Source organism: Hippocampus guttulatus, chromosome 13 (assembly GCF_054856545.1).
Source record: "Hippocampus guttulatus isolate MCC_2025c chromosome 13, RoL_Hgut_1.0, whole genome shotgun sequence".
Taxonomy (NCBI): domain Eukaryota; kingdom Metazoa; phylum Chordata; class Actinopteri; order Syngnathiformes; family Syngnathidae; genus Hippocampus; species Hippocampus guttulatus.
In genome coordinates this window covers 16,963,973-16,982,817 of record NC_141273.1, presented here as the reverse complement: position 1 = coordinate 16,982,817, position 18,845 = coordinate 16,963,973, and the positions used below count along the sequence as shown (strand labels likewise).

General features: G+C 46.0%; 1 protein-coding gene across 1 annotated transcript in view; it reads right to left on the bottom strand.

Moving 5' to 3' along the window:
• Positions 1-18,845, bottom strand: part of plekhh1 (pleckstrin homology, MyTH4 and FERM domain containing H1) — a 63,858-nt gene that overhangs the window by 4,308 nt on the left and 40,705 nt on the right. Inside the window, exons 4-24 of the mRNA XM_086127714.1 lie at positions 13,615-13,780; positions 10,319-10,381; positions 10,105-10,254; positions 9,807-9,890; positions 9,279-9,360; positions 9,031-9,210; positions 7,908-8,626; positions 7,749-7,827; positions 5,861-5,952; positions 5,082-5,232; positions 4,886-5,022; positions 4,475-4,585; positions 4,296-4,382; positions 3,729-3,890; positions 3,274-3,354; positions 2,322-2,504; positions 2,147-2,258; positions 1,251-1,363; positions 940-1,116; positions 753-850; positions 174-351 (exon numbers count right to left, since the gene is read on the bottom strand). Of these exons, the coding sequence (XP_085983840.1) occupies positions 174-351; positions 753-850; positions 940-1,116; positions 1,251-1,363; positions 2,147-2,258; positions 2,322-2,504; positions 3,274-3,354; positions 3,729-3,890; positions 4,296-4,382; positions 4,475-4,585; positions 4,886-5,022; positions 5,082-5,232; positions 5,861-5,952; positions 7,749-7,827; positions 7,908-8,626; positions 9,031-9,210; positions 9,279-9,360; positions 9,807-9,890; positions 10,105-10,254; positions 10,319-10,381; positions 13,615-13,761 (3,186 nt within the window). The 5' untranslated portion in view covers positions 13,762-13,780. The remainder of the gene's footprint in view (positions 1-173; positions 352-752; positions 851-939; positions 1,117-1,250; positions 1,364-2,146; positions 2,259-2,321; positions 2,505-3,273; positions 3,355-3,728; positions 3,891-4,295; positions 4,383-4,474; positions 4,586-4,885; positions 5,023-5,081; positions 5,233-5,860; positions 5,953-7,748; positions 7,828-7,907; positions 8,627-9,030; positions 9,211-9,278; positions 9,361-9,806; positions 9,891-10,104; positions 10,255-10,318; positions 10,382-13,614; positions 13,781-18,845) is intronic.

Genomic DNA, 18,845 nt, shown 5'->3' with positions numbered 1-18,845 from the left:
AATAGCGCAGTTTTATCAGTTATCGGTGCAGGCAAAGTGATATGAGCCTTTGAACTCCAAATGTTGCCAAGAGAAGTCAGTGAGATAAGCGAGACGAGTCCGGTCGTCTTTCAACTTTTGCAGTTGACAAACGGACGAATCCACACCGATATACAGTACATTTAGTGACTTACCTGGTAAGTGTTGTTCATAAAGTGCACGGGGATGCTGAAGGGCAGGGAATGGTGGTAGGGGTTTCTCAGAAGGATGGAGACGATCTCCATGCGTGATGGTTTGGCCTCCCGCTCGCCGTTGTGCAGCGTTCGCTCCAGGGAGCGCTGGCAATACACTGCGTACTTGCCCACGTCGCTACTACAACCGGGGAAACGGGACAGTCAATGGCTTCCCTCCTTACCCTTTCCCTTCTTAGTGATGTTAAGAGTTTGTATTTAAAAAAAGGATTTGGCAGACAGAGCAACTCAGGGTGACACGAAAAGATCCAAGTGCTACTCTGTCCCATTGTCATGGTGTTCCACAGGGTTCAATTCCGGGGCCCCTACTGTTTCCATTGTACTTTGTATGCGGTGATGGTGGTTTTTAAAGTGCTCTATAAATAAAGTTGGGTTGAGTAGTAATGAGGGGAGTTGTATTTAAGACAGCATAGGTCCTGGAGCTTGACCTACTCTCGGTTAATGTATCATTGGGTGGATTTGATGGAGTGCTTTTGTATGACTATGACAGGTAGACTCTTTTGCAGAGTTGATGTATCTCACCTAGGTTCGGCATTTTGACGCAGGTGCTGCCTGAGGTACCAGAGGAAGTGCTGCTGGGGAAGGAAGAGCGCCACGCACAACGACAGCAGCTGCCAGCACTGCGATAAATAATCATAAATGAACGTCTGGCAAGAGGAAGAAGATGAGGAAGAAGGCGGTCAAACGCCTTGCGTTGAAAACCGCAAACCTGCGTGACGGAGTAGTTGTGCGGCGTGCGGCGGTTGGTCTGCTTGATGAGTTGGCAGTACATCTCGTTGTGCAGCTCCGGGTGTGACAGGCACACTTGCAGGGCGTTCTGCGCCAGCGACGTGTGGTAGTCCACGCACGGAGACTCCACAAGCACGTTGATGAACAGCTGGCATGACTGCACACCACATAGTTGAAATGAATTTAAATTATAAATATCATTTTGTAGTATGAGCATTCATTATTGTATTTTTTGTGCATGCGTAGTCTAATTGATTTTATTTTATTTGACAGATGTATGCCGAGTTGCACCTTGAAGAGCTTGAGCGCTTCTGTCTGCAGGGCGTCCGAGGGCAACGTGGTGAGCGGCGAGCGCAGACCTTCCTTGGAGAAGCTCAGGGCGTCGCTCTGCCACAGGCTGCATTCTGGGAAAACGAAACAAAAACAACAACAAGAACGCAAAAGGATTGGCTGTCAACACTCGGCAGCTGACACGACCAATGAGTAAGAGACGCTTGTAAACACCGTCTGCTGGCTTTAGACGCCGACATGAAAATAACTTGGTGCTGAATAAACGTCTCTCCATTTATAGCCACGACTGAGAGGTGTGCAGTCAATCAAAGTATTTTGTGTTCCTGAAGAAACAACTGTGCTCAGCGCAACCTGCTGAACTGATGGAAAAAGGCCAAACGAGGCCGCCACGTCATACGAATGAAATATAGATCTACTAAGTGAGGAAACCCCCCCGCCCCACACTAGAATATACAAGTCCGATTTTACGTGGAGAAGTGAAGAGGGGTTATGAGGTTAAGTAAAGTAGCTAAAATAAATTCTCCCAAGATTAAAATGTTTTTTTCTTGAAGAAACAATTTCTCTAGAAAAACATGAGTTTTGTTAAAAAGAACATGACATTAAGATTAAAAAGAGATTCTTGATAAAATTGCCAGATAACTATTAAACGTTTTTTTCTTGAAAAAAAAGGTTTGGCGTTGAAGGACTTTTGTAAAAATTATTGCTTATTTTCTTAAAATAATGAAACGCTCTTTTCTCAAAAATTTCACCCTAAACTTGTAAAATTGCTACTTTTTTGTCTTAACTTTATTTTCTCTAATTCCCCGCCCCACTTTTTTTCACAACAGACTTGAGATTGTAGTAGAAAAAAAAAATCCCAAACCTCCATCTCGGAGGTATCAATGCGTGTCAGTCACCTGCATCTCCGTCTGCGTCCAGCAGTTTACCGATGAGCTGCTCGCACTCGGTGCCCACCTTCAGGTTGCTGCCACTTCCCGCCGCCACGCACAAGTGGTACAACCATGCGTCCTGTCAATGAATTCGCCATGACCATCCGGAAGGTTTCATAGAAGCGTGTCGCGGCGAACTGACCTTTTCCTGTTTGGTGCCGACGAGGAGGTACGAGGGGCTCTGGTTGGTGGGCTTCAGCACCAGGGTGCAATGTGACGACAGGAAGCCGCCGCGGACGCCCGCCTCGTAGTCCTCGTCTGAGTCGCACGAGCGGTCCACTTCCTGGACGGACGCCGAGCGCAGCTGCAGCTGGCCCAAGGGCAGCTGAGGATTGGATGCTATTTCACTATTTAAGAATGTTAGCTCCTAGCTACTTTAGCATTTCCAGGGGTCACCAACATAGTTCCCGTGGGTTCCAGGTAGCCTCCGAGGACCACATGCGTGGCCCGTGGACCTGTTCTAAAAACAACTGACATTATAATTTTCTCGTTATATTGGATAAAAAGTGATCAATTAAAAATGTAAACACAGGCACATACCTCTTTCATCATTGTGAGAACTCATTAAGATGATCAGTGTCTTCACATAAATAAATATGATTGATGATGATTTTTTTTAAAATCGTCAATAATTTGTGCACATTTCACAAGTGTATGTCTCACTGTAGCGCACTAGTACCCACAAAGTGGCTCTCAGTTTCAAAAAGTTTGGTGACCCCTGTTCTTGACAGTGAGGACTGTTAGCGTGCTAAGCTGCTAAATAGCTCAGCCTTTTCAAAGCGAGCCACCTGTTCATGGTGCTAATACTAACTTAGCCAACTCTAGCCAGTTAGGAATCGTAGCACAATTGCAGCTAATCTATCGCTGCGACTGTTTCAAGTGTGTGACAATGCAAAAATAAGCTATTTGTTCTTGCTTCCCAATACAATAGTTCAGAGTTTGGAATGTTAGCATGCTAGCTAACTAGCTCCGCCCTTACAAATTCAAAACAAACGACTTGCTCATGCTAGTTTCGGCATTTCTTGCCTCTGAAGACCGTTAGTGTGCTTGTTGCTAACAAGCTTAACTGTTATGAAATGGTGCTGATCATTTACCTTGTCTTCCTGGTTGCGATAGTAATAGAAGACCTTTCCGACCAAACGGCACCACACCAGCTTGGAATGCCCATGTTTGACCTGGGGAGAAATAAAAAATAAATATTACTACAACTGATGTCAAACATATAGGATACAGGACTGTAGCTGTTGAGAAAAATGTTTACAGCTGAATGTTATGTCTAGTACTAGAGATGATAATGATCTTTTCATCTTTTTTAAGATACAGTATACTCGACTCAATTTTATTGATAGAGCACTTTTTAGTGTCTCGAAAAATTCTGATTTTTTTCTTCTAATCCTAAAAATAAATAAAATATTGTTTTCGTTACTGAAAAACAAAATCAACATCATGATATTTATGTAATGATTTTTTTTTTAAATCCTGCTGTCCGTGTTTTTTATGATTTTTTTCTCCCACTTTTCTCCATATGCGCACCAAAAAGTGGCAGTACCTTAGTGAGCCAGCCTGTCACAGTGGGCTTGGCGGAGGTGGGCTCCACACTGACTGGGCTGCTGGCCTGAACCTTTAGGATGTTCTGCAAAACTCTGATCCACTCCTCCAGAATGTTGGGTGAATCCGCCGTCAGGTAGAAAGTCTTCTTCTCCGTAACCAACTGGAAATATGTCAGCACAAAAAAATGGTCATCCGAGGAAAAAGATTATTTAACAGTTTGACCAGTGAGAGAAAAATCCCAGGAAATGTATTATTTTATGTATTTTAGTGTGAAAAGGGGCTGTTTATTTATTTATTTTTTACCTTTCATACATGTCCAATGAAAATCAACAAAATCTGTTGAGTTTTGTCGCCCCCCCCAAAAAAAACTTGAATTCTTGTTTTTTAATGGTCTCAAAGACAACACACAGGTCCAAACATGCAGAGTGCTTTTAAATAAAATCCTTTAACACAATATGACAAACAAAATACTTGTGCTTTATTAGAAGAGGGCGACAAACAGCGCAAGAGCAGCTTACGACAAAAAGCATTCCGAACCGAAGTGAGCCAGAAGGTGGAAACGTACTTGAAAGGTTTGTGCTCCTTCTCCACGTACGATGTGGCAGGACGAGTTGAGCTCAATCTGACCTTGAGGTTTCCTGATGACGTCGCTCTGGAAACATCACACATGCACAGACATATGGAAGAAAGTTTTGGCGTTTTTATTTTTTTACGCTGTGCTGGTACGCAGACGGGCCGACTCACAGGAGATTTATAGTAGAGGATCTCTCCATTCCTCAGAATAAACCAGCGACGTTTCCATGCCTTCACCTGACTGCTCATTTTCAGAAGGTAGCCGCACTTCTCCAGCGTCTCCTGAACACAACAACACCACGTCATCAACAGTTTGAATGAGAATCGCAACAAATGCTAACATTCTGATAAAATAATTCATTTTACACAATGACAAAAAAAAAAATTATGAACAAAATGTTTCTTTCCGGCGCAGATGATGATTTGTCAGTGTGTCCAACTGCCATAGTATAGTGCCAACTACTGCTGAGGAGGACTTACTAAAATGTAAGCTTTCTTTTGTCTTAAGTATCGGCAGCTCGTACCAGCAGCCAACATGAGTAATATTTGTAGTTATGTTTTTTTTCCCCCATGAATACTCACAGGCCCGGTACTTTCACAGGAGTAAGACGAGGTCCTCTGGACTTTGTGTTCTGGTTCCGAGTAGTCACTGTCCAGGGAGCAGGCGTCGGGTGGGATGGCATAGTCACTCTCTGAGCTGATGGACGACATGGACACACCTGCAAGGAACGGCCGATGAAATGCATCCTTCAGCGTGATGAAGTGATTGTTCTCATACCTCTCTTGACAGCACGTGGACTCCCAGGGACGCCGCCCCGCTTGTCTGGACTCAGCATGGAGGTCCGCAAGCTGGCGAGGGAGCCGCTGTCATCCTCGGAACTCGAATCGTCGTTATCCCGCAGAGGCACCGCGCTGATCTGAGTGGCTTTCTAAGCACATTGACATGTGACCATATTATTCAATTCGTTCATAAATTGTTTTAAAAAAAATTCTACCTCCCGTTTATTTCATGTGCAATTCCACTATAGTCCACTAGACGGAGGCGCATTATTATACTATATATTATATGTTTGATGCTGTACAGCTGGAAGAACAGTGAAAACAGGACAGATCTCTGAAGAGTATTGAACGTGAAATCCTCTTCGATCCTGCTTTTTACCCCTACAGAAAGGTCAATTTTATAAGGTGCAGAACCTGTCCTCTGTTGTTAGCTGAAAAACTTCTCGACTCACCATTTTCATGATCTAGCTAATGCCATAAAGGTCTTACTTTGGTCCCATCTGGTGAAAATTTGCTGTTATTGCTGTCTGTAATCCCTCATGCTAGCGAGTTATTTAGGCTATTATGCTCGCAAATACTTTTAATGAGCATCATCTGAAGGTAGTCTGCTTGGGTTGAATAGTCTAACGATTGAACACAGTAGTTGATGAAACACGGTTGATGTTTGTGTACATGGTAGAATTGTACTTTGCTGCTTGTGACATCAAAACAGAAAACTCAAACATAAAATGTGTGCTTTGCCTCAGGAAAGGTTCAAAACAACAATGGCTGACTCACCCCTTTAAGTGTGGTGTACACCGGAACGCTGATGTTCTTGTAAATCAGCTGCGCAAATGGACTGGCCGCTGGGCACGGGGGCAAGATAGACCCTAAAGGCAAATCGACGCTAGTTAGTTCGTACAGCAGACCCGAGTGGATGTTTTAAATGCTAAAATATCCTTGTTGTTCTTAGACGTCAGGTTTCAAATATACAATGAAAGAAAAATTCTAATTAAAATAATAAAATAGATCCATTTTTTAAATTGACATTCCTGAATAGAAAGGTGTGTTTTAGTGGTTGAGGACGATGCCATTTCTCACTTCTTTGAGCCAACGCAAATGTGGATCGAAATGCAAAATGTTGACATTATTTTATTTTCATTTCATTTATATGACAATGTTATTATATTCCTGCATGTATTTTAAATGCAAGTTTTGCTGCTGTATTTGTATTTAATTTATTTTTAAATATTTATTATTTGAATTTGTTTATTTTCACCTCATGTTGTTAATTTTAATTTATTATCATGATTTTTCTTTCATTCAAAATATTTATTAAAATTGAATTTTCATTCATATTTGATTGATGTTAAACGTATATATTTATTTGAATGTCATCAAATATTTGTATTTTATATCAACTTGGTATTTGTACTTTATATGTTTTATAATCGAACTAGTAACTACTTACTTTCATTTTAAATGCAAATTTTATGTCACAATTGGTTTTACATTTAATTTAGATCTATATTGAAGTTGTTGTGATGTCATCATGATTGAGTTTTATGGTATTTACTGTCGATTAATTTTTATGATTATATTTTTGGCTTAATCAGACACTGTGACTAAAAGCCACAGCAGTGCCCAAGTATCTTTGTCTCAAATGGGACACAAAGCAGCTGATCATATGGCTTACTGTCCATAAAGCAACACTGTAAACACCCTTCAGAGGGTTACTCTACTCTGGTGTGTCTGGAAGAAAAAATAACTTTTAATCCAGGCAGCTGGCACCACCTGCGCCTCTGAGACAGACGATCCTGTGGAGGTGCGATATTGTGCCTGTGACGTGACATCACACATTCAGACGATTGAAGCCCTAGTCTTTTGAAGCTGAAGTTGAGGAAAAAAAAAAAAACCACGCCGAGTAGCACCCGCAACATCCACAGCAGCTCTTAGCAGTGCTGCCAAGCATCCAGCTCAACACAAGGATCGACGTGGTGATGGAAAGCATAATTACACCCGGGCCTCGTTCCTTTCATTGCCCGTGATTAAAAAGCAGCTATCTCACCGCCTTTCCGCTAAAGAGCCTCTTTCTTTAAGGGAGGGAGTGTCTGCAGCCCAAGATGAGCCCACACCTGCAAAGGTGCGCCTGGCCTCGGGCCGCAGGAAGTGACTTTAAAGGCCGTGACGATGGATCCCAAGCGACCACCCCGCAGCGCTGGAGTGGCTGCTGAATGATCGGCCACCCAGGAATCACACCTCGACTCACAGCAAGTGATCATCAATTGCCGCTGTTGGGTGAAGTGAATAAACTCACTTTGAGGAGTGTGGCTGCCATATGTTTGGTTTGGTTGAGAAAGCGTCTTTTTGCTCAGTGGGACATAGATCTGACAGTCATCCACATAGCAGTGGAAGGAAATACCATGTTTCCTTAAGATGAAACCCAATGGGAGCAGATACAGTGAGAACAGCAGAGGCCCCAGAATTGAGCCCTGTGGAACACCATATGACAGTGGGGCAGTACCTGCTGTTCTAAAAAAGAAAGAAAAAAAAAATCTTCGAGACTGGCTTGGGGTGATGCAGTTGCAGAGGTTAAGGGAGTGTTGTTGCAAGTGGTTCTACAAAGTTTTCTAAAGTGGCGTAGGGAATGCAAGTGAGTAGTTAGTGTTTGGGGGTAAGGACTCACCTCGACCGGGGCACCTGGCTCCAGGAGACGACTCAGATACTCTCATTCCAGCCTTGGCCACGGCGTAGATTCGACTCTCCTATGGGGAGTTAATCGGTTCCGTTATCACGTCCACCCCAAGATGCAAAATCCAAATGAGTTCGCATTAAGCTCGCCTACCCATGAAGGGAAGCGATGTAAGGGAGGTGTCGGTGGTTTCAGAACATCAGGTTCCAATCTCTCCAATTCTTCTGAGCGACCCACAAGAGGGAGCCCGTCCCGCTGCGTGGGCTCCTCCGATCCAGACCCTTCCACTACGCCATCCATGCTATCTGGGAGCTTGTCGTCAATGTCCGTTTCCTCGACGGGATGGGAGAAGGGCGACGTGCTGGCGGTAAGGGTGGAGCAAGTGGACGGCATGATGTCGATGCTGACTAGCTGGTGGAGTCGGTCCAGGCTGTGCTGGGGCTGGCTGAAGTGCTTCTTCACCAGCTGGATGCTGTCCCGAGGTGTGAGCGGAGTCCGGATCTTGGGCAAAGTCAGGCTGGCGCCTGACTGGGGACCCGCTGCCTGGGTGGGATTGGGAAAGGGATTGTTCGTAGAGGGCGAGCGTGGCACAGATGCACTTTGGGGCACGTGCCGGAGGGGAGACTTTGAGGAGCTGGGGGGTCCTTGGTCCATCTCGTACGCTGAGGAAGAAGATGAAGATGACGAGGACGAGTGAAGGCACTGGGAGCGGAACTTGCTGTTCAGTTCGTCTGAGTTGTCTTTACCCTCGGAGCAGCTGACGGGTTCTGGTCCGGGGTTGTTGCTGCTTTGGTCTTGTGAGTGAGGATTGGGGGTTGGAATGCTGCCTTTGCAAATCCCTTTACGGGTGAGTTCTGGAGATCTTTTCAAATCTGAGAGCAAGAAGAGATCGGTTCAATAACTCGGGGAGGGTGTGATAGGTGACTGCACCCCAAGCCTAGAAAAGAGAGGACATTGCCCCACCACCCATTTGGCAACGGGACCCTGCAACGCCCACTCTCCTTTTGTTATTGCAGAACTACCGATCACAACCACACTCCCCCAATCCCCGAATAGAACAACCGATCACAACCGCACATCCCTGAGCCATCAACAAATTCGTGAAACGACCAGGTGCCCCGCCTCCCACAACATCACACTTCCCGACCTCCTGTCGACTTGGTAAGAGGAAGAGCACCACCGCCTTCTCCTCCCATCGAAAAGCCAAGTCCACCCCATAAAACTCAAATTATAACCGTCAGTCACAGGGCAGAGACAGACACAGATGAGCAGTCACCCGTTGGCAAGTTCTTGGCGGCTCCGCGGGCGACCGCCGGGCTCCTGCTGTCATCTGATGAGGGTGACGTACCGGGACCGCTATGAGGAAACGAGGGACTGCTCCGTCCTGGGTGGATGTCTGTCCTGGGGGAGCTTACGGGCGACCCAGCGGGATACGTGACCGGTTTCTCTAAAAGAGCTGAGGGACGACACGACACTCGTCAGCTTTGTATGCAGAACCAGGTGAAGGATGAGATCTTTGCCGACCTTGTAGTTTGTCCTGCAGTAACCTGATCTGCTGCGTCTGCTTCCCGTTGGCCTCTTGAAGCTGCTGGTTCTCTTGCTCCAGCTAGAGATAATATACGATGGGCTCTATTTTCATTCATACGCAGAGTTAGACGGACAGTGCTGACTAGACTAGGCGTTGCACACAAATTGGGCCCTTAGGGGTTGATTCACGAAATGCTTACACATGCAAAAAATTGGCACAAACTTGACTGCTCGCGTAATAACGCTCCACATACATTAGCTGATTCGATGACCTGATGCAACCAGGATTGATTCTGCCAAATGTCCAAATATGCAGCACAGTTCAATCTGTAACACTTCCAATTCCATCATTTCAAACTTCCTTTTGTATCTGCAGGGCGCTGCCAAATTTGCAGAGGTGGTAACCAAAACCTTCTTTTGCAGACAGTGGTCAGCGACATTTTTACATCTGACGCCAATTTAGCACCTGAATTTGGGATGTTCCACATGCCATGTCCACAACGGGACGCCACCGCTCACACATACCTCTCGGAGCTTTATCGTCACCCAGTCTTTAATCTTGGCCGCCTTCTCCTCAATGATTTTAGCCTCCTGGGCTCTGACTACGATCTGGAGGAGGGGAAAAAATGACATTATGTATGGACCAAACCAAACTGTTTTGCTACGGCAGGGCTTCTCAAAATCTTGAGGTGCAGGGAATGACGGTTCCTAGACATCAGTGTGAAGAACGTTTTTAAAGTGATATTTTTTTTGCAAACTATTTTGCAGAGCCCAAGCTGGATGAGAACGGCAATCGCGTGGGAAAGTTCCACTCCCGTCGCACCTGTTTTTCGAGCTGTATCTCTAATCTCTTGATGGTGGCATCTTTTTCTTGGACCCGGGCGCTCAGGTCTTGATACTTCCTGTTCAATAAGCTTTCGGACCCTCTGCTTTGTACGTTTGCCGACTTGAGTTTTTCCTCCATGGTGTGGATCTGAAAAGTTGGAAAGAGTTGAAGCCGAGGAATGAAAAGCAGGACAAAAGCTGGCCTTTTTCACCTGTTTCTCCGCGCTCTCGGCACGCTGGTCGGCCTCGATCACCCGCTGCTCCAACTCCTGCATCTGAGTCAAAGACACAAAGGCGCCCGGGGGGTTACCATGGTTTCACGCGTCCGGGGTAGAACTCTAGCATGACCCCCCGCCGCCCTCTTTCTCTCTTTACTCGGAAGCGTGTGGGAAAGTTCAACATGGCCGACAGACGTGAAAAAGTCCTCAACAGTAATTAATCGTATTTTGTCGACCGCCAGACATGTTCCGCTACGCAACCGCTGCTGATCAAACGAGAGTGCAAACTTAAGCGTGGTGGGGAAATGTTTTTGGGGAAGGTTAAAAGGTAAATCATAATTGACTTGCAAAATCTTCCACAAAAACATGACGAGCGCAGTATCGGCTTGGAGTGGTGAAGTGAGCGTTGGCAGGAGATTTTGTGTTTTGCGGTGAGTAGTGAGAGGAGGTGCCATGTTGGCTTCACTTTTGTCCTTCTGTGGCTCGTCATGGCCTCCACACGAGGCCTCAGTTGAACGTAGCCCCCGGTCGGCGTGAGTGGGCCGAGGTTGCCGCTGAGCGTCTGAGACCGGGTCAAAAGCCTCGCCGGTGAGTCAGAGGCTTTGGCAAAGCAGAGCGAAAAGCACTCAAGGGCGCCGTGGGTGGTCACCCCAGAGCCTTCTTCAACCTTGTTGGACCTTGAGTCATGCAGCGTGGGCAAAGACGTGCCAGTGTGGATGACGAGAATTCAAGTCACAAGCTTGGAACATTTGACTCTGTTTGCCCACTTGTCCATTTGAATGCATCAGTTGCACTGTCACTTGCTGAGTGGGCCTAAATGCGTGTGCGGCATCGAGCATCGGACTGATGTCAGCACAGACGCACAAACTGTATCATACTTTGCGATCCATCTAGCATGCCAGATCACAGTAGAAAGAAGAAAGAAAGAAATTTCATCTGTGCTGTACGGTATACTATACATACAGTACATTTGACAATAAAGTTTATTCAGGCACCGGGCAAGTGCGAAGGGGCGCAGCAGCACGGAGAGGTAAGGTGGCGCGAGGCCGTTTCAAGATTTGAAAACAATCTTAAAAAGAACTCTAAAATGCCGGCGAAGGGATGCCAGAGTAGGAATGATGTGCTCCCTTTAACGAGTACCAGTCAAGAGATTAGCAGCGGCATTTTGGACCAACTGGAGACGCTTTGTGGAGGATTGGCTGACTTTTCATTGAAATTCAAGAAATTCGGTGCCATCCAGGTCACAATTTCCTCCAGACATTGGGACATAGATCTGAAAGTCATCCACATAGCAGTGGAAGGAAATACCGTGTTTCCTTAAGATGGAACCCAAAGGGAGCAGATATGAAAACAGTATAACTGGATGCATTGTTTTATAACTGTCCAAGGGGAGAGTGTAAGTTTTGTCTTTTTACAAACATGACAACATTCCATTGTCATGCATCGTCGCGGACAACGTGTATAAAGTCCAATTAGCTCGAGTGTGTGTGAATGTCATGGACTTATTTTCTGTTCCTCCATCAAATGCATCCTCAACGAACTCCTCACATGGCCTTCTGCCTTCCTCACTCGGGGAGATAAACGCCGTGTCACTTTGCCTTTTTTCACTCACGTTCCTAAGCCCGCCTTTTTTTTTTCCACACCAAAGTGGGTCAATGTGTAAAACACTCCTAACTTGGCAATAGAAACTAGATGGAGACCATGAAAAGCAGCCCTCACACACACACACACACACATACACACACACACACACAAAGCAATAACATTACGGAATGGTCGTCACTCAACAGACCATCTCACGCGCGCCCACGCACACGCACACAAATCCTGGTCATCGCATCGAGTGTTAACGTTGCCCCTATTGCTTTGTCCATAACGTTACCTTCGATGACATCCACAGGAAGTGAAAAAGAAAGAAAACGGGTGTCACGGTGCGTTTAAGAAAAACTCGGAAGTCCGAAACGTGACATTTCCAATCATTGAAGCGCCCCTTCAGAAACTCGACGTTACACAAAAATGGCGGTGGCCATCGTTCATGTCGAACGTTCAATAAAGCTCATGTACTTGGGTGTATACGTAAATGCCATGCTATATAGTACTTGGTTATCGTGTATTTCCCAAGCTATATGCTACTACATTCTGCCATATTATAGCATAATAGTCGCTATTAAAATAGCATACAACACAACGCTACATTTTCTATACGATACTACAGTCGACCAAATTCGGTGATACGATTACTATATTGAACTGAAGAGGGATTACTGTACCATGCTATCATTATTGAGAAAGTGTCCTGTAAGCTACTAAATAATTTTACGAAGCTATACCATGCTTTATTTTACGATACAATGACGATATCTCCTCCCAAGTCTTGTACTTGTGATGCTGATGATCCACTATGGACAATAATTGTCTGAGGACATTTTTTTTATCCCGCTTTTTGGACAAGCGGGATCAAATCGGGAGCAGTCACAATCTGGGCAAAGTTAACAAGCTTGACTCCGGAAGGGAAGCACCACGGTGACTTATGTTGAAAATTAAAAGCGTGCAACTAACCTCCGGTGAGACACACTGACTGGACACCACAGTTTATCATCACACCTTTGCCCAAACACTGACTCAGGCGATTTAATCGTTGCCTCGTGCGCAAACACTTATTCACAGTGCTACTGTGGTCTGTGCACGGTTTTATCTTGTCTAGTCACGGAAAAAAAAAAGAAGAAGGCTTCAAGTTGAGCCACCAAAACGTTTCCACCGTTCCGGGACTGGATTGTCTCATGGAGACAAAGAGGACATTTTCGCGATATTTATCGTTTTAGCTTGTTTTGTAAAATCTAGCTTCATTACTTTTTTCTTTTTTTAAGGTTGTTGACAAAATCAATATTTCAGCTTTAGTTATTTTCTTTGTTTTCGTGAACTATACCATCCTTGACCACTTGTAGCCAAATAATCGGCCACTCGAGAAAACGATTCGCTGAAGCCTGCACACTACGAAAAACCTCCATCCCGTTCGGCCGCATGGCTCGGTGTGCGGCGGACTTTACACCGGAAATTCACGTCTTCCGCTCAAGAATTTCATCACAGCACCAACGTGAAATGAGGGGTTGGGGAGCATCAAGTCGAATGTTAACAACTGAGAAGGTCGTCCCAGAGCCGTAACAGTGGCGGGACATATGAGAGAATTCGACAATTCCGGGACCGAGTGTGAAATTGAACACTTGACACTCATTTGACCCGCCCAAATTCCGTGTCCGGGATCACCCACGACGCCTTTCGGTCCCTCATACCTTCTCGGCTAGCAGCTCCCGGATTTTCCCCGCTTGGAGTCGGAACCTCAGCAGCTGCATCTCCAGAGCCACGCAGCGCTTCTGCCAATCCACGCCGGAGGCTCCCACGCGTCCCGCAGCAGCGCCGCCCTCCAGCACGTCGGCCATGGCCACGATTTCCCTCGGACTGAAATGAGAGTGCCAGAGTTGTGCTTATTTCAATTGTGCAAGGTGGTGCTTATGGTGAATAACTGGCGAGAGGAGTCACTGCATTCGTTACAGTATATGACACGAACATGACGTTGGTGACCAAGTATGCAGTTGACTTTTTTTGGGGGGGGAGGTGGGGGACTGTGGAAAGTTGAAGGTCGGTCTGTCTTCCAATTTCTATTGCGCAAGGTGCTGTTTTTGCATTGACCTCCTCGGGTGGAGGTACGCGCCACTTGATGCCGTTTCCTTGAGCAAGCGCGGCATCTGTTTTCATTTACAAGACAAGAGTCATTTCACTTCCGTCCTGGTGATTCAGTGAACAAAAAGTGCGGCGGATAAACTGAAAACACTTCCTCCCCGTGACACGCCGGAGAGGAGCGCAAACGAACAAAACAGCTGGACAGAGTAAAGCTTGAAACTTTATTTCCATTCTCCCGCATGCCCACACACAAAACCTCAGCGGGGAGGATGTGCCTTCGGGGGGAGTCGGGTTCATTCGCTCCCAGGCCGGCCGGCCAAAGCGGGTCAGCTCTGCCTCCTAACCCCAAACCTCCTTCCTCCCTCCGCATGCAATCCCTTCTTAATTACAAGGCAGGGCTGAAACTGGATGCTAGTCCGGTCTGGCACAATGGTGTCTTTCTGCATGACAGTCCCATAAGAGGGGAGTGCAGGGCGGGGGGTCTTCAGCTCTCGCAGTCACAGAGAAAGGAGGCAAGAATGTGTGAAGATGAATGGACAAAGTGCTGAACACAGGAAACTGATGGTGCGCTACACCTTTTGTGGAGGAAGCTTGTTGAGAAAGTTTAAGGCCTTTCAGGACACCGTCACGTAGCAAGGTGGTGGTGGACCCCAAAAAGCAGGCAGGAGGGAGGAGCAGGGTGTACTTGAAAAAGTGTATTGATAAAACACAGAAAACTAAATCCAAAACAAAGTCAGGAAAACAAAACGAATCCAAAGTAACAAACAAAAACCATGGCAGAAACTAAAAACTCTCAATAACAAAAACATGACAGTAGCATACCAACAGCCACTAACAAACATGACAGCAGCAAAAAGCAACAATGACCCGACACTGAGTGTTCGGACAGGAGTCCTTTTATACAACTAATAATTACATAATGACCAACAGGTGTGCAACTGCAGGGAGAGCCCTACAGTGCCACCTGTTGGTCCCAAACCAAATCATGACAGACACAAGGATGAGGACCTTTTGCAAAATCCAGCCCCCCAGGAATAGGTTCACAAAAGCAGCATGAAATTTGGTTGGCATATCTCGACAGGATAGCTAGCTAGCTAGCAAGATGGATAGCTAACTAGATCGCAAAATAAGGCAAGAAATCAAGATAGCTGGATAACTGGATAGCTATTTAGCTATCCAGTTATCTAGACTCCACACATCAATTTCCAAGTACTTTTTTTTCAAGAGAGAGGGTAATAAAGTGGCTGGTACTGAAGGAGTTAAAAGAAGCCTTATCGGACTCGTAAATATGGCAAATATGTCTTTTCAGACAGTGTCTCTTGTGACTTTTTGGGTGGGTTTACTCATGACAGACATGTCTCCCAATTGTCATGTTGCTAAGTGAAACAACATTACTATCAAATTGGGGTGATAAAACAAAGCACACCAACAACCAACCCTGGCGAGAACAAAGTTAAGCAGTAACAGACAGAAAAGACAGCCCAGCGGCAGACGAGACGTTCAAAGTCCGGCAGTTAAAACTGTGCGCCAGCGCTCCCTGCAATTAGCCCGCTCGTAAATACAGGCTTTGGCCACACAAAATTACAGAAGTCCTGCATGCGGAGGCTTTTGGACCTGAGATGACCACTTAGTGCTCGACTGGCTGGCGGCTTTGATGTAAAGCTGTGCAGTTCGGGAGAAACGGAAAACTAATCATGCTTGAGTTTCGAAAAATTTACCAACAACGGACACCCCCACCGTAAAAGTGGACGTGTGCAGCGTGGTGGAGCGACCGGTGTCAGAGTCTACTGGAGTGCGAATTGTTTACAGAAGAACTTTGGTAGCAATTGGACAAAATCCTGAGGAGGAGTTTGTTTTTCCGGAACCCCTTGTAAATTGCCGAAAATGGAGGCTTCCGACGACAGTGGCAGACTTGAAGTGTTTTTGTAGACATTGGTTCTTGAGCCTTTTTTTGTGGGCCTGTTCATGATAGACACGTCGACCAAATTTCATGTTGTTCGGTGAAACAACACGGCTTTGAAAACGTCTTCGATGACAAATGGTGTCACCTCTTGCCTGGTTCAAGCAAACCTCCGACGTCCTTGAAGTTGATGTGCTAACCCCCCCAGGAAAACAAACGGCTGGAGCTCTGCCAGGGTGTCGTGGCGTGAGCCGAACGTCAGTGTAAACTTTCCACCGAGCAAAAGAAGGCAAGCGGGGCGTTACCAAAGGCCACCTCGGAACTGAGGCGAGGCGAGGAGAGACAGTTTTGCCGACTGTCTTGTATCAACAAACATTTGACACGTGGGCACGCTACAACACTCGAGTTGCGTACGCTTGAGATCAGAGCTTCCATGGATCAGCCTGCCTGCTGGTTTCGCGTCGGGCCACCCAGAGAGGATGGCAGGATCCAGAGGGGAAGCCCGCCTTGGATGGCTGCAGACGGACCAATAGACAGACAGGAAGAGCTTCTTCGACGAGCATATGGGCAGCTTGGGGGCCAGAACAAACACTGCAGAGCAAATGGCGGACACCTTCGCCATCAACCTCGGAGGAACCGATTCAAAGTTCCAGAAATTAAATTCTGGGTTGATTTTGAGGCCCCTTTCTGTGTTGGGCAGTTTGGAGTGTTCCACCATTGTATGTTTCGCGAGACACAGGTGCTATCCCGCCTGTTACAGCTCTGATACAAATCCACCAAGGAGTCAAAAGTTGACTTTGCAGCCCTACCCCCATTCCTTGATAACAATAAGAGAAAAGGCGGAACATTTTTACAATCTGCACACAATTATTCAAAACAGACACGCGTTTGAGCGCACGCTGGCGACGACGCGCTGCTGAGCTTGCAGCTGTGTTGATGTCAGTGATTAGTCGCTTGGGGTGACATCATCCCCAGCAGACGTTCCCACATCCCGCCGCCTCGCCCCCACCCCGTGCCAATTCGCCTGACGCCTCGCAGGCTCCAGATGTGGGTCATGGCTGCACACGTGCAAAACAGGCCACGGATACTGAAGGTGTGCCAAGCTTGTGGCATCGCATTTAAAAAGACTCCTGCCTGGAATTGCTGCCTCAGGTGCATTTAAAAAAGTATTGACAGTGGGATTTCTTTGTTTTAAAATTTCCAATACTTTTGCAAAAGATTTTTTTTTGGGGGTGGGGGCTTTCAGTTGCTTCAGATGCTTTTAGTTGTTTTTCCCCAATGATAATGATGATGAGGATTTTAATTTTTTTTTCCAAAAATCAACAAATAAAATAAACAAATGCATAGCAAACCAGCTGTTAATTCATCATCATAAATTGTGTTTGCACCTATTTCCATATTGCGCAGAATCAAATGTTCAACCACTAAACAAACAAAATAAGTTAACTATGCCGTTCTGTGGCTGGAACGGATTAATTGCATCACTATTATTTTCAAAGGGAAACATGACCTAGGTTTGAGAACAAGGTTCATATTCGTAACCCGAGGGTCCACTGTATACATATGTTAGTATTAAAATTTCCTTTCCACAATACAAGTTTGTTCCTTTTGATAAAAGACAAAGTATCTCATTTTTCGTTTTGAGTAAAATACTAACAACGTTTTTAAAAATTGCTTTCTTGTTTCTTTATTTTTAATCCAAAAGGTTCGACAAAAACAGTTTTCCCTTTGGCAAAGTACAAAAAATGTTTTACTTTTGAGTAAAATATTAAAACTTTTATCTCTAAAAAATGTATAGTCAACTATTTGTCATGCTTTTCCTTTTCTGTGATGTTGTTTTCTTTTTCAGCAAAAACTACAAGTATAAACAAACTGGAAATGTTTCGGTACAAAGAAAAAAAAAAAAGATTTCTCCCCCTTCTTTTGGTCAAGCCGAAAAACACGTTCCTTTTTCGTCAAGGACTCGCGGTGAGAGCCGAAAGAAACGGGCGTGCACGTGCCTCGCAACCGGTGCAAACAAACGCGCGGCGACGTCTCCCTTTCCTCTTTTGTACCTTTTTGCCTGCTTGACTCCACTCACAGTCCCACGTTCCCAACGTCCACCGAGCTCGCCACCGTCCTCTCATTCATTCTTCCCCGTTTTTGATGGAGCTCCCGGCAGCCACCTCAGTTGCCTGGCGTGCGTGTGCGTGCGTGTGTGAACCCGCCGCGTGCACGCACACACACGCTCCTCCCGGCTTTCATTGAGTAGCAGACCCATCTTCCTTTAAAGGGCCCAAAGCGGGATCAAGTTTCGGCAAGGAGTCACCCCTCACCCTCTTCTTCTTCTTCTTCTTTTTCTTCTTCTTCGTAGGCCCTCCCACTCCCCCACTCGTGTGCAGGATATTGCATTCAAGGCTCCCACGGGATGTAAACACGGACTTGGTTTCACTCTGCGGACATTGACAGCTTCATGCAGTTACACGTCAGACGGTCTGGGGGGGGGGGGGGGGGGGGGGGGTTCACACCCACGCGAAGATGAGTTAGCCTGCTGCTGGGCTTCAAGATCCGCTCAATACAGCGATCGTTTTCAAGCGATTGCATTCACACCAGGAAGTTGTCATTCTATTTTTCAATTGTTCCCATTGGAGAGACAAATTCATTGAATTGACAACAAACCATCAACAATGACAACGACTTAAATTTTGCCGCAGTTCCGTCGCTGGACATAGCAAAGTGGAAAAGTCGGGCAGCTTCATCGCGACCGTGTCAGTTGCACTTCAAATGATCCAGACGACACATGAAGCCCATGGCGCTCTTGTCGGGGTACAATCGCAACGATGGTGAAGAAGCGCTTAAGTTCCAATCCAGTCATAGATTCTAACGCCATCGACTCATATTTTGCTAATTTGCCATTTGTGTGAATGCAAAATGGCCGCCACAGCCCGGCAACTTCTATTCACA